The 15576-nt window shown below is 46.1% G+C and overlaps 1 protein-coding gene across 1 annotated transcript in view; it reads right to left on the minus strand.

Moving 5' to 3' along the window:
* Positions 1-15576, minus strand: part of unc5ca (unc-5 netrin receptor Ca) — a 290202-nt gene that overhangs the window by 22229 nt on the left and 252397 nt on the right. The window contains 2 exon segments of the mRNA XM_036979368.2: positions 5182-5350; positions 8766-8853. Coding sequence (XP_036835263.2) covers positions 5182-5350; positions 8766-8853 — 257 coding nt within the window.

Raw genomic sequence — 15576 nt, forward strand, 5'->3', positions numbered from 1 at the left:
GTCTCACTACAGAAACAGGAAATAGACTAGCGTCCTGTCCAGGGGGTGTACTGGTACATCAAGCTGTCTGTCTCACTACAGAAACAGGAGATAGACTAGCGTCCTGTCCAGGAGGTGTACTGGTACATCAAGCTGTCTGTCTCACTACAGAAACAGGAGATAGACTAGCGTCCTGTCCAGGAGGTGTACTGGTACATCAAGCTGTCTGTCTCACTACAGAAACAGGAGATAGACTAGTGTCCTGTCCAGGAGGTGTACTGGTACATCAAGCTGTCTGTCTCACTACAGAAACAGGAGATAGACTAGCGTCCTGTCCAGGGGGTGTACTGGTACATCAAGCTGTCTGTCTCACTACAGAAACAGGAGATAGACTAGCGTCCTGTCCAGGAGGAGTACTGGTACATCAAGCTGTCTGTCTCACTACAGAAACAGGAGATAGACTAGCGTCCTGTCCAGGAGGTGTACTGGTACATCAAGCTGTCTGTCTCACAACAGAAACAGGAGATAGACTAGCGTCCTGTCCAGGAGGTGTACTGGTACATCAAGCTGTCTGTCTCACTACAGAAACAGGAAATAGACTAGCGTCCTGTCCAGGGGGTGTACTGGTACATCAAGCTGTCTGTCTCACTACAGAAACAGGAGATAGACTAGCGTCCTGTCCAGGAGGTGTACTGGTACATCAAGCTGTCTGTCTCACTACAGAAACAGGAGATAGACTAGCGTCCTGTCCAGGAGGTGTACTGGTACATCAAGCTGTCTGTCTCACTACAGAAACAGGAGATAGACTAGTGTCCTGTCCAGGAGGTGTACTGGTACATCAAGCTGTCTGTCTCACTACAGAAACAGGAGATAGACTAGCGTCCTGTCCAGGGGGTGTACTGGTACATCAAGCTGTCTGTCTCACTACAGAAACAGGAGATAGACTAGCGTCCTGTCCAGGAGGTGTACTGGTACATCAAGCTGTCTGTCTCACTACAGAAACAGGAGATAGACTAGCGTCCTGTCCAGGAGGTGTACTGGTACATCAAGCTGTCTGTCTCACTACAGAAACAGGAGATAGACTAGCGTCCTGTCCAGGGGGTGAACCTTCGTCCCAGTCTGAGGTCTTGATCACTCTGGAGCAGGTTTAAATAAAGGATCTCTCTGTAAATTTGCTCCTTTCATCTTTCCATCGATCCTGAATAGTCTCTTTACATTTCAATTGAGCTACACCGCAGATCTTCTGCGATACGGATTGAATCGAGCCCTCAAGTTGTCTTTTTTCATTTGACTTTTGTATCGGAGTTGTTGCTCCTTTCCACCGCCCCCGTCACCTTTTGAAGGATGGTATATCTATAGTCTGGTCTGGAAGAGGACACATTATTATAGATCAACTCAGGTCCTTTTTCTGAAATGACTATTGAGCTCCAAATCACACCTTATCTGGAGTTATGTGCCTTTTGATGAGCCGTATCAATACGAGGTTGTAGAAAACCAATATTGTGTGAATCGGTTATTTGCTTTTAACCACAGCTGTGATTTTTTCCCAGAATATAGCTGACAGGCTGTGTTCAACTCTATGGCTGTGTTCAACTCTATGGCTGTGTTCAACTCTGTGGCTGTGTTCAACTCTGTGGCTGTGTTCAACTCTGTGGCTGTGTTCAACTCTGTGGCTGTGTTCAACTCTGTGGCTGTGTTCAACTCTATGGCTGTGTTCAACTCTATGGCTGTGTTCAACTCTGTAGCTGTGTTCAACTCTATGGCTGTGTTCAACTCTATGGCTGTGTTCAACTCTGTGGCTGTGTTCAACTCTATGACTGTGTTCAACTCTATGGCTGTGTTCAACTCTGTGGCTGTGTTCAACTCTGTGGCTGTGTTCAACTCTATGACTGTGTTCAACTCTATGGCTGTGTTCAACTCTATGGCTGTGTTCAACTCTATGGCTGTGTTCAACTCTATGGCTGTGTTCAACTCTATGGCTGTGTTCAACTCTGTGGCTGTGTTCAACTCTGTGGCTGTGTTCAACTCTGTGGCTGTGTTCAACTCTATGGCTGTGTTCAACTCTATGGCTGTGTTCAACTCTATGGCTGTGTTCAACTCTATGGCTGTGTTCAACTCTATGGCTGTGTTCAACTCTGTGGCTGTGTTCAACTCTATGGCTGTGTTCAACTCTATGGCTGTGTTCAACTCTATGGCTGTGTTCAACTCTATGGCTGTGTTCAACTATATGGCTGTGTCCAACTCTATGGCTGTGTCCAACTCTATGGCTGTGTTCAACTCTATGGCTGTGTTCAACTCTGTGGCTGTGTTCAACTCTGTGGCTGTGTTCAACTCTATGGCTGTGTTCAACTCTATGGCTGTGTCCAACTCTATGGCTGTGTTCAACTCTATGGCTGTGTCCAACTCTATGGCTGTGTTCAACTCTATGGCTGTGTCCAACTCTATGGCTGTGTTCAACTCTGTGGCTGTGTCCAACTCTATGGCTGTGTTCAACTCTATGGCTATGTTCAACTCTATGGCTGTGTTCAACTCTGTGGCTGTGTTCAACTCTGTGGCTGTGTCCAACTCTATGGCTGTGTTCAACTCTATGGCTGTGTTCAACTCTATAGCTGTGTTCAACTCTATGGCTGTGTCCAACTCTATGGCTGTGTTCAACTCTATGGCTGTGTCCAACTCTATGGCTGTCTATGGCTGTGTTCAACTATATGGATTGCATTCTGATCTGTGGCTCAATAAACCTAAGCACACACTCACCCACACACACACTGCATGCATAATTGTGGGCAGACATTGTGTTTCTGTGCGATAACAACAGTGACGCCTGCAGACAGTCTTATCACAAACAGTACCAACACACCACCAATACAGGACCAGGTGGGCCTTTATCACACACACACACCACTCCTCAGAGGTAGTCTGCTCACGCTGTGAGAGAGGGAGGGAAGGAGGGAGGGAGGGAGGGATGGAGAGGAAGGAGGGAGGGATGGAGAGAAAGGAGGGAGGGATGGATGGAACAGAGGTAGGGATGGAGAGAAAGGAGGGAGGGATGGATGGAACAGAGGGAGGGATGGATGGAACAGAGGGAGGGATGGAGAGAAGGAAGGGAGGGATGGAGAGAAAGGATGGATGGATGGAACAGAGGGAGGGATGGAGAGAAAGGAGGGATGGATGGAACAGAGGGAGGGATGGATGGAACAGAGGGAGGGAACGGAGGGAGGAAGGGATGGAACAGAGGGAGGGAGGAAGGGATGGAACGGAGGGAGGGAGGGAATGGAGTGAGGAAGGGATGGAACAGAGGGAGGGAGGGAGGGATGGAACGGAAGGAGGGAGGGAGAGAAGGGAGGGATGGATGGAACAGAGGGAGGGATGGAACATAGTTAGGGAACGGAACAGAGGGAGGGGCAGAACAGAGGGAGGGAGGGAACGGAGGGAGGAAGGAATGGAACAGAGGGAGGAAGGGAAGGGAAGGGAGGGAGGGAGGGAGAGATGGAACAGAGGGAGGGAGGGAGAGAGCGGTCAGAGGGAGGGAGGGATGGAACAGAGGGAGGGAGGGATGGAACAGAGGGAAAAATGGAACAGAGGAAGGGATGGAACGGAGGGAGGGAGGGAGGTAGGGAGAGATGTAACAGAGGGAGAAAGAGAGGGATGGAACAGATGGAGGGAGGTATGGAACAGAGGGATGAAACAGAGGGGTGGAACTGGAGCAAATTCCTTGTGCTAACCGTTTTTCAACCATCCTGCTGGTCTAATTGAGTTTGGGTGCTGTGTTTACAGAGCCCTGCCAAGCGTGGCCCAGTCTGTCTTCTCCCCCTGCCATCACTACACTTATCCCATTCTACAAGCACGTGGCTGTGTCCCAAATTATACCCTGTATAGTCCCCTACCTCTGACCAGAGCCTGTATAGTCCCCTACCTCTGACCAGAGCCTGTACAGTCCCCTACCTCTGACCAGAGCCTGTACAGTCCCCTACAGCTGATAGGGTGGGACTGTCACTGTAGTGAGTCATTGAAGAATAGAACTGAAATATTCACGCTTGCATCAATATTCATCAATATTCATCAATATTCATCAATATTCATGCTTTGTCATGAAGCTTTGTCAGGTTAAATATACCATATGTGTGTATACTGTACCTGCTGTTGACAAGGAAGTCATAGTGTTGAATTGTATACAGAAGATATAGTCTGGTGGAACAGACATGTCTCCTGGGTAGGAGGAACTGCAGAGGTCCCCCATGCCAATATCGACATAAAGACAGGATGTGTCCCAAACAGCATCCTCTTCCATACAGGCTCTGGTCAGAGGTAGGGGACTGTACAGGCTCTGGTCAGAGGTAGAGGACTATACAGGCTCTGGTCAGAGGTAGGGGACTATACAGGCTCTGGTCAGAGGTAGGGGACTATACAGGCTCTGGTCAGAGGTAGGGGACTGTACAGGCTCTGGTCAGAGGTAGAGGACTATACAGGCTCTGGTCAGAGGTAGGGGACTATACAGGCTCTGGTCAGAGGTAGAGGACTATACAGGCTCTGGTCAGAGGTAGGGGACTATACAGGCTCTGGTCAGAGGTAGAGGACTATACAGGCTCTGGTCAGAGATAGGGGACTATACAGGCTCTGGTCAGAGGTAGGGGACTATACAGGCTCTGGTCAGAGGTAGGGGGACTATACAGGCTCTGGTCAGAGGTGGGGGACTATACAGGCTCTGGTCAGAGGTAGGGGACTATACAGGCTCTGGTCAGAGGTAGGGGACTATACAGGCTCTGGTCAGAGGTAGGGGGACTATACAGGCTCTGGTCAGAGGTAGGGGACTATACAGGCTCTGGTCAGAGGTAGGGGACTATACAGGCTCTGGTCAGAGGTAGGGGACTATACAGGCTCTGGTCAGAGGTAGGGGACTATACAGGCTCTGGTCAGAGGTAGGGGACTATACAGGCTCTGGTCAGAGGTAGGGGACTATACAGGCTCTGGTCAGAGGTAGGGGACTATACAGGCTCTGGTCAGCTATAGGTCGTGATCCCCTGCTCAGACGTTGCATGCATCAACCAATGGTCGCGTGCGATGTCATCGACTGTGCAGTCAGGCACCAGGTTGCTGATACATGTGGTTAGCTGAAACGTAGTGTAAAGGCTGGCATACGTCTGAGCAGGGGAACATGACCTGTGGTTTATAAATAAGCCTGACCGTTACAGCTACCGTTCTCACCTCCCATTGGCCCTGATTCAGCTGGTTCTTCAACTGGATCTGCCAATCGTCTCCGTCGGCCTCGGCACAGTGATGAATGGTGAGGATGACTGGGCGGGTCAGGAGGGCCCCTGGGGGACCACAGCTCACCACGGGGCTCAACACTGTCTGAACATCCTCTACCGGTGGCCTAGAGAGCGAGAGAAGGAGAGAGAGAGAGATTTTAAAATGCTCCTTTCAGGACAAAATGTATTGTCACTGTAGTAAACTTTTTTTTTTACAGAACCTCAACTGATGTTTGCAGATGTGTGAATTTCCTTTGGTTACCGAGTACAGTGTATTCAGACCCCTTGACTTTTCCCTCATTTTGTTATGTTACAAACTTATTCAAAATGGATTAAATCGTTTTTTCCCCTCATCTACACACATAATGACAAAACAAAAAAACAAACAAAAAATGGAAATACAACATTAACATAAGTTTTTACTCAGTAATTTTTTGAAGCACATTTAGCAGCGATTACAGCCTCAAGTCTTCTTGGGTATGACGCTACAAGCTTGGCACACCTGTATTTGGGGAGGTTCTCCTATTCTTCTCTGCAAATCCTCTCAAGCTCTGTCAGATTGGACGGGGAGCGTCGCTGCACAGCTATTTTAAGGTCTCTCTAGAGATGTTTGACCGGGTTCGAGTCTGGGCTGGCTGGGCCACTCCAGGGCATTCAGAGACTTGTCCCGAAGCCACTCCTGCTTTGTCTTGGCTGTGTGCTTAAGGTCATTGTCCTGTTGGAAGGTGAACCTTCCCAGGGCAAGGAGGCATGAGGCTACCAAGAAGCCAATGGCGACTTTGAAGGAGGCAAAGACAGGTCAATGTGTGCATGTGACCACAATATCACCAGCCTTCCACAAATCTGGCCTCTATGAGGCAAGAAAAAAAACCCACTCCTCAAAAAAAAGCCACTGTCAAGTCTCGTTTGAAGCTTTGCCAAAAATTACATTGTAGATGTGCCACTTGGCCTCGGAGGCCAAGTGGCAAAACGTGCTGTGGTCAGATGAGATCAAAATTGACTTTTTTGTCCTGAATTTAAAACAATATTTCTGGCAAAAACCCAACATATTTTTCCATCCAAAGAACACCATGCCTACAGTAAAGCATGGCGGTGGCAGCGCCCTGTTGTGGGGTGTTTCTCTTTGGCAGGGACTGGATAGGATAGAAGTGGAAATGGAAAGTGCAAAATACCGACAGATTCTTGTCCTTGAGTGGCCTAGTCAGAGCCCCGACGTAAATCCCATCAATAATCTGTGGAATGACTTGAAGAGTGCAGTCCATGAGCAGTCACCATGCAATTTGACTGAGCTTCAACAATTCTGCAAGGAAGAATGGGCAAATATTGCACAGTCCAGGTGTGCAAAGTTAGTAGAGATGTATTCAAAGAGACTCGTGGCTGTAATTAAAGGTGGTTCCACCAATTATTAACTCAGGAGGGTGTTCACTTATCCAAATCGGGTATTTTACTGTTTTAATTGTAGTTAATTTGTCAGAGGTTTTTTTTCTTTCTCTTCTTTTCACTTGGATATTGTGGGTTACTGTCTGTAAATAAAGTCTGATTTTATGTGTTTTCGTTTCAGGCTGTAAGGCAACAAAAGGTGAACATGTTGAAAGGTGACTTCCTGTAGACAGTTGTGTGTTTTTCCAAATCATGTCCAATCTATTGAATTTACCACAGGTGGACACCAATCAAGTTGTAGAAACATCTCTAGGATGATCAATGGAAACAGGATGCACCTAAGCTCAATGTCAAGTCTCATAGCAAAGGGTCTGAATATTTATGTAAATAAGGAATCTGGTTTTTATTTTTAATACATTTGCAAACATTTCTACAAACCCGTTTTCTGTATGTCATTATGGGGTATTGTGTGTAGATTGATGAGGAAAATATGTAATTTAATACATTTTAGAATAAGGCTGTAACGTAACAAAATGTGGAAAAAGTCAAGGGGTCTGAATACTTTCCGAATGCACTGTCTACACACAGCACTTTTTCTATTAAATGTCTCTTGAGTAGTGGACAAAATGTCTCAAATATGATTGGTACTGAAAATCTGTCTTATATCTGGGTAATACTGGGACTGGTATCATTGGCGGTGGGTAAGAATACAAGGGTTTAGCTGGTATTGAGCTGCTTATTGGTTGAAGACGGGAGAGTAGAACACAAGGACAGGCAGGGAGGCAGGCTGACAGAACAGCCAGGCAGGAAGGCAGGCAGGCTGACAGAACAGCCAGGCAGGAAGGCAGGAAGGCTGACAGAACAGGCTGATAGGAAGGCTGACAGGAAGGCAGGAAGGCTGACAGGAAGGCAGGCAGGCTGACAGGAAGGCAGGCAGGCTGACAGAACAGGCTGACAGGAAGACAGGCAGGCTGACAGAATAGGCTGACAGGAAGGCAGGCAGGCTGACAGGAAGGCAGGAAGGCTGACAGGAAGGCAGACAGGCTGACAGGAAGGCAGGCAGGCTGACAGGAAGGCAGGCAGGCTGACAGGAAGACAGGCAGGCTGACAGAACAGGCTGACAGGAAGGCAGGCAGGCTGACAGAATAGGCTGACAGGAAAACAGGCAGGCTGACAGAACAGGCTGACAGGAAGGCAGGCAGGCTGACAGGAAGGCAGGCAGGCTGACAGGAAGGCAGGTAGGCTGACAGGATGGCAGGCAGGCTGACAGAACAGGCTGACAGGAAGACAGGCAGGCTGACAGAACAGGCTGACAGGAAGGCAGGCAGGCTGACAGGAAGGCAGGCAGGCTGACAGGAAGGCAGGTAGGCTGACAGGATGGCAGGCAGGCTGACAGAACAGGCTGACAGGAAGACAGGCAGGCTGACAGAACAGGCTGACAGGAAGGCAGGCAGGCTGACAGGAAGGCAGGAAGGCTGACAGGACGGCTGACAGGAAGGCAGACAGGTTGACAGGAAGGCAGGCAGGCTGACAGGAAGGCAGGCAGGCTGACAGGAAGACAGGCAGGCTGACAGAACAGGCTGACAGGAAGGCAGTCAGGCTGACAGAATAGGCTGACAGGAAAACAGGCAGGCTGACAGAACAGGCTGACAGGAAGGCAGGCAGGCTGACAGGAAGGCAGGCAGGCTGACAGGAAGGCAGGCAGGCTGACAGGATGGCAGGCAGGCTGACAGAACAGGCTGACAGGAAGACAGGCAGGCTGACAGAACAGGCTGACAGGAAGGCAGGCAGGCTGACAGGAAGGCAGGAAGGCTGACAGGAAGGCTGACAAGAAGGCAGACAGGCTGACAGGAAGGCAGGCAGGCTGACAGGAAGGCAGGCAGGCTGACAGGAAGACAGGCAGGCTGACAGAACAGGCTGACAGGAAGGCAGGCAGGCTGACAGAATAGTCTGACAGGAAAACAGGCAGGCTGACAGAACAGGCTGACAGGAAGACAGGCAGGCTGACAGAATAGGCTGATAGGAAGGCAGGCAGGCTGACAGAACAGGCTGACAGGAAGGCAGGCAGGCTGACAGAATAGGTTGATAGGAAGGCAGGCAGGCTGACAGAATAGGCTGACAGGAAGGCCCTGGTGCTGCTACTGTGCTAATGGAGCTCACCTCATGCTGTCCTTCCTGTGCACCGTCACGTACATCTCATACACACGACCCTGAGGAACAGCACCCGCTGGCACCAGCAAGCTCACACCTGCAGGAGGGAGGGAGGGAGGAAGGAGGAGAGTGAGGGGGGGAGAAAGAGCGAGAGCGCGGAGAGAGCGAGAACGCAGAGAGAGAGCAAGAGGAGCGAGAAAAAGTGAGAGAAGGAGAGAGAGGGAGAGAGAAATCACAAGTCAGGTCAGTAAGTCACACCGCAGGCTGGACTCCTGAAAATAACACAGACTGGGCTGAGTGAGAGGCACACATCCACATCAACTATATACCCACACCCCCACATTAAATATCTCAAGTGGCCAACAAAACAGGACTCCTCTTGGTCCCAGTAGCCACTTATCAGGCTTTTAGCCTGTGTCTGTGATTTGGACTAATTTGGACACAAGGCTGTTTCCTATGTGACTGTTCCTCCTCTTGGTCCAAGTAGCCACTTATCAGGCTTTTAGCCTGTGTCTGATTTGCACTCATTTGGACACAGGGCTGTTTCCAATGTGACTGTTTACTGTGTTCAGTCCCTCCAGCAGGGAGTGAGGCTCTCATCCAATCACTAATTCCCCGGGTCGCTGTGGGGAGCGCTCCAGAGGGTGACATTTGCACTGTTCCCCTGTGCCTCCAGCCAAACACTTACTACGATTAAATGGGAACTAAAGTGTCAGTGAGTGGGAACACAAGGAACACTCCAACCCAAGAAGAAAGGACACTAGTCTGTGGCATGTGTTTACAGAGCTGCACAGGAGAACAGAGGTTCAATTAAACCCTACATCAATACTGCTGGCCAGCTCGATCAGGCTCTTATGTGGAAGTATGACTGCATATCATTTTGGGTCACACTTTACATTATGATGCTCTCGAACCTGTGTAGTAACGCTGTACTTATACCAAAATGTAACACATATTTAAGCAATAAGGCACGAGGGGGTGTGGTATACAACCACGGCTAAGAGCTGTTCTTAGGCACGACGCATTGCTGAGTGCCTGGACACATCCCTAAGCCGGTGTATATTGGCCATATACCACAAAGGTGCCTTATTTTGCTATTATAAACTGGTTACCAACATAATTAGAGCTGTAAAAATGAACGTTTTGTCATACCTGTGGTATACGCTCTGATATACCATGACTGTCAGCCAATCAGCATTCAGGGCTAGAACCGCACAGTTTATAAATATATATAAAACATATTGTTACATAGCTCGTTAGTGATTGTCTTTTAACTGCATATAAAACAGCTGAATATTCTAGAACAGTTGTCTATGCCCGTTACAGGACATCCAATGTAGCGCAATGAGTGTTCTCTCTTCTCTGTCCCCAGGGCAGGTCAAGAGAACAGCTCCCAAACTGCCTATCACTTACCCTGTGCCATTATAACATGACGAAAAACTAACTCAAACACAACACTAAAGGGACAAACCGGATCGAATCATCACATTCGTTGTGTTTAATCAACTCCAAGCCACAATCCCATTTACTTGGCCCTAATCGGAGCTAATACTCTAATGGCCCAGACGTGGGCAGCCCCTAGGAACCCTCTATAAGTGGACTTTACTTCATCTGCCCAAGGATCCACAGTCATGTATGTCTGAATCCCAAATGGAATCCCAGGCATGAGGCATGAGCCGGGATCTGCCGCAGTTAGCGTTAGTGCTCGGAAAAAAAACAAAAATAAAAGTGAAGCCCTTTGGGTCCTCAGAACCAGAACCAGGACCAGAACCAGGACTAGAACCAGGACTAGGACCAGAACCAGAACCAGAACCAGGACTGGAACCAGGACTAGGACCAGAACCTGAACCAGAACCAGGACTAGAACCAGAACCAAGACTAGAACCAGAACCAGAACCAAAACCAGGACCAGAACCATGACTAGAACCAGGACTAGGACCAGAACCAGAACCAGAACCAGGACTGGAACCAGAACCAAGACTAGGACCAGAACCATGACTAGAACCAGGACTAGAACCAGGACTAGGACTAGAAAAAGGACAAGAACCAGGACCAGAACCAGGACTAGAACCAGGACCAGGACTAGAACCAGGACCAGGACCAGAACCAGACCAGAACCAAGACCAGAACCAGGAAACACTGTTACGGTAAGTGATCAGGACAGACTATCAATAACATCCAATATTGTAGGCGACGTGAATGAGTCTACTACGTTACAGTGAGCTGACGCAGTACTGGCAACATGGCAACTGTTACACCTCAGTCAGCTACAGTTACCTGTCAATGTGCTTCCGAAACAGCGGCTGATTAGTTTGACATGTCTCCAGCCAGCTATCGGCTTTCATGTCATTCATTAAGCAGGTTGCCATGTTCTCCATCTGCTGGCAAACCCGTCACTCCCTTTGAATTAGCTCTTCCATTCATCACCTCGGGATGGGGAGGAATTCCTCCCTAACACAGAGATTTATGTGGCAGTTTTTGACATTGCATTGAGAATGAATGGTGGTACCATACAGCCTTGCTGTCTGCCGCTTCTGAGAGCAGAGAATAGCATACAGGTGTCAAAGAGGAGGTAAGTCAGGTATGCATTTTGACTCTGTCAATCACCACACCCTCATCGGCAGACTCAACAGCCTTGGTTTCTCAAATGATTGCCTCGCCTGGTTCACCAACTACTTCTCTGATAGAGTTCAGTGTGTCAGTCTCTATATGGGGGTGCCACAGGGTTCAATTCTTGGTCCGACTCTCTTCTCTGTATACATCAATGATGTCGCTCTTGCTGCTGGTGAGTCTCTGATCCACCTCTACGCAGACGACACCATTCTGTATACTTCTGGCCCTTCTTTGAACAGTGCGTTATTAATCTCCTTCCGTGGTCTCCAACTGCTCTTAAATACAAAGAAAACTAAATGCATGCTCTTCAACCGATCGCTGCCTGCCCCTGCCCCTGCCCGCCCAGCATCACTACTCTGGACGGTTCTGACTTAGAATATGTGGACAGCTACAAATACCTAGGTGTCTGGTTAGACTGTAAACTCTCTTTCCAGACTCACATCAAACATCTCCAATCCAAAAGTTAAATCTAGAATTGGCTTCCTATTTCGCAACATAGCATCCTTCACTCATGCTGCCAAATATACCCTTATAAAACTGACCAACCTACCGATCCTCGACTTCGGCGATGTCATTTACAAAATAGCCTCCAATACCCTACTCAATAAATTGGATGTAGTCTATCACAGTGTCATCCGTTTTGTCACCAAAGCTCCATATTCTACCCACCAATGCGACCTGTACGCTCTCGTTGGCTGGCCCTCGCTTCATACTCGTCGCCAAACCCACTGGCTCCAGGTCATCTACAAGACCCTGCTAGGTAAAGTCCCCCCTTATCTCAGCTCGCTGGTCACCATAGCAGCACCCACCCGTAGCATGCGCTCCAGCAGGTATAACTCACTGGTCACCCCCAAAGCCAATTACTCCTTTGGCCGCCTCTCCTTCCATTTGTCTGCTGGAGAATGACTGGAACGAACTACAAAAATCTCTGAAACTGGAAACACTTATCTCCCTCACTAGCTTTAAGCACCAGCTGTCAGAGCAGCTCACAGGTCACTGCACCTGTACATAGTCCATCTATAAATAGCCCAAACAACTACCTCTCCCCCTACTGTATTTATTTATTTAAAAAAAAAATTGCACCCCATTATTTCTACTTTGCACACTCATCTACTGCAAATCAACCATTCCATGTTTTACTTGCTGTATTGTATTTCCTTCGCCACCATGGCCTCTTATTGCCTTTACCTCCCTTATCTCACCTCATTTGCTCACATTGTATATAGACTTATTTTTCTACTGTATTATTGACTGTATGTTTGTTTTACTCCATGTGTAACTCTGTGTCGCTGTATGTGTCAAACTGCTTTGCTTTATCTTGGCCAGGTCGCAGTTGTAAATGAGAACTTGTTTTCAACTTGTCTACCTAGTTTAAATAAATATGTTTTCAACTTGCCTACCTGGTTAAATAAAGATGTTCTCAACTGGCCTACCTGGTTAAATAAAGATGTTCTCAACTTGCCTACCTGGTTAAATAAAGATGTTCTCAACTGGCCTACCTGGTTAAATAAAGATGTTCTCAACTTGCCTACCTGGTTAAATAAAGATGTTCTCAACTGGCCTACCTGGTTAAATAAAGATGTTCTCAACTGGCCTACCTGGTTAAATAAAGATGTTCTCAACTTGCCTACCTGGTTAAATAAAGATGTTCTCAACTGGCCTACCTGGTTAAATAAAGATGTTCTCAACTTGCCTACCTGGTTAAATAAAGATGTTCTCAACTGGCCTACCTGGGTAAATAAAGATGTTCTCAACTTGCCTACCTGGTTAAATAAAGATGTTCTCAACTGGCCTACCTGGTTAAATAAAGATGTTCTCAACTGGCCTACCTGGTTAAATAAAGATGTTCTCAACTTGCCTACCTGGTTAAATAAAGATGTTCTCAACTGGCCTACCTGGTTAAATAAAGATGTTCTCAACTTGCCTACCTGGTTAAATAAAGATGTTCTCAACTGGCCTACCTGGTTAAATAAAGATGTTCTCAACTTGCCTACCTGGTTAAATAAAGATGTTCTCAACTTGCCTACCTGGTTAAATAAAGATGTTCTCAACTGGCCTACCTGGTTAAATAAAGATGTTCTCAACTGGCCTACATGGTTAAATAAAGATGTTCTCAACTGGCCTACCTGGTTAAATAAAGATGTTCTCAACTGGCCTACCTGGTTAAATAAAGGTGTTCTCAACTGGCCTACCTGGTTAAATAAAGATGTTCTCAACTTGCCTACCTAGTTTAAATAAAGATGTTCTCAACTGGCCTACCTGGTTAAATAAAGGTGTTCTCAACTGGCCTACCTGGTTAAATAAAGATGTTCTCAACTGGCCTACCTGGTTAAATAAAGATGTTCTCAACTGGCCTACCTAGTTTAAATAAAGATGTTCTCAACTGGCCTACCTGGTTAAATAAAGGTGTTCTCAACTAGCCTACCTGGTTAAATAAAGGTGTTCTCAACTAGCCTACCTGGTTAAATAAAGATGTTCTCAACTGGCCTACCTAGTTTAAATATAGGTGAAATATTTTTTTTATTTCTTTCAAATGCAGCCTGCTGACAATATCACCAACCTGAAACTCTGTCAACTCGCTGTCAATTCAATACAGTACTGAAACACTGTCAACTCGCTGTCAATTCAATACAGTACTGAAACACTGTCAACAAACTGTCAATTCATTACAGAACTGAAACACTGTCAACAAACTGTCAATTCATTACAGAACTGAAACAATGTCAACAAACTGTCAATTCAATACAGAACTGAAACACTGTCAACAAACTGTCAATTCATTACAGAACTGAAACACTGTCAACAAACTGTCAATTCATTACAGAACTGAAACACTGTCAACAAACTGTCAATTCAATACAGTACTGAAACACTGTCAACAAACTGTCAATTCATTACAGAACTGAAACACTGTCAACAAACTGTCAATTCAATACAGTACTGAAACACTGTCAACAAACTGTCAATTCATTACAGAACTGAAACAATGTCAACAAACTGTCAATTCAATACAGTACTGAAACACTGTCAACAAACTGTCAATTCATTACAGAACTGAAACACTGTCAACAAACTGTCAATTCATTACAGAACTGAAACAATGTCAACAAACTGTCAATTCAATACAGTACTGAAACACTGTCAACAAACTGTAAATTCATTACAGAACTGAAACAATGTCAACAAACTGTCAATTCATTACAGAACTGAAACAATGTCAACAAACTGTCAATTCATTACAGAACTGAAACACTGTCAACAAACTGTCAATTCAATACAGTACTGAAACACTGTCAACAAACTGTCAATTCATTACAGAACTGAAACACTGTCAACAAACTGTCAATTCAATACAGTACTGAAACAATGTCAACAAACTGTCAATTCATTACAGAACTGAAACACTGTCAACAAACTGTCAATTCAATAGAGTACTGAAACACTGTCAACAAACTGTCAATTCAATAGAGTACTGAAACACTGTCAACAAACTGTCAATTCATTACAGAACTGAAACACTGTCAACAAACTGTCAATTCAATAGAGTACTGAAACACTGTCAACAAACTGTCAATTCATTACAGAACTGAAACACTGTCAACAAACTGTCAATTCATTACAGAACTGAAACACTGTCAACAAACTGTCAATTCAATAGAGTACTGAAACACTGTCAACAAACTGTCAATTCAATACAGTACTGAAACACTGTCAACAAACTGTCAATTCAATACAGTACTGAAACACTGTCAACAAACTGTCAATTCATTACAGAACTGAAACACTGTCAACAAACTGTCAATTCATTACAGAACTGAAACACTGTCAACAAACTGTCAATTCAATACAGTACTGAAACACTGTCAACAAACTGTCAATTCATTACAGAACTGAAACACTGTCAACAAACTGTCAATTCAATAGAGTACTGAAACACTGTCAACGAACTGTCAATTCAATACAGTACTGAAACACTGTCAACAAACTGTCAATTCAATAGACTACTGAAACACTGTCAACAAACTGTCAATTCAATACAGAACTGAAACAATGTCAACAAACTGTCAATTCATTACAGAACTGAAACAATGTCAACAAACTGTCAATTCATTACAGAACTGAAACAATGTCAACAAACTGTCAATTCATTACAGAACTGAAACACTGTCAACAAACTGTCAATTCAATAGACTACTGAAACACTGTC

The sequence above is a fragment of the Oncorhynchus mykiss genome, chromosome 6 (genome assembly GCF_057628025.1).
Source record: "Oncorhynchus mykiss isolate SJ-2025 chromosome 6, ASM5762802v1, whole genome shotgun sequence".
NCBI lineage: Eukaryota > Metazoa > Chordata > Actinopteri > Salmoniformes > Salmonidae > Oncorhynchus > Oncorhynchus mykiss.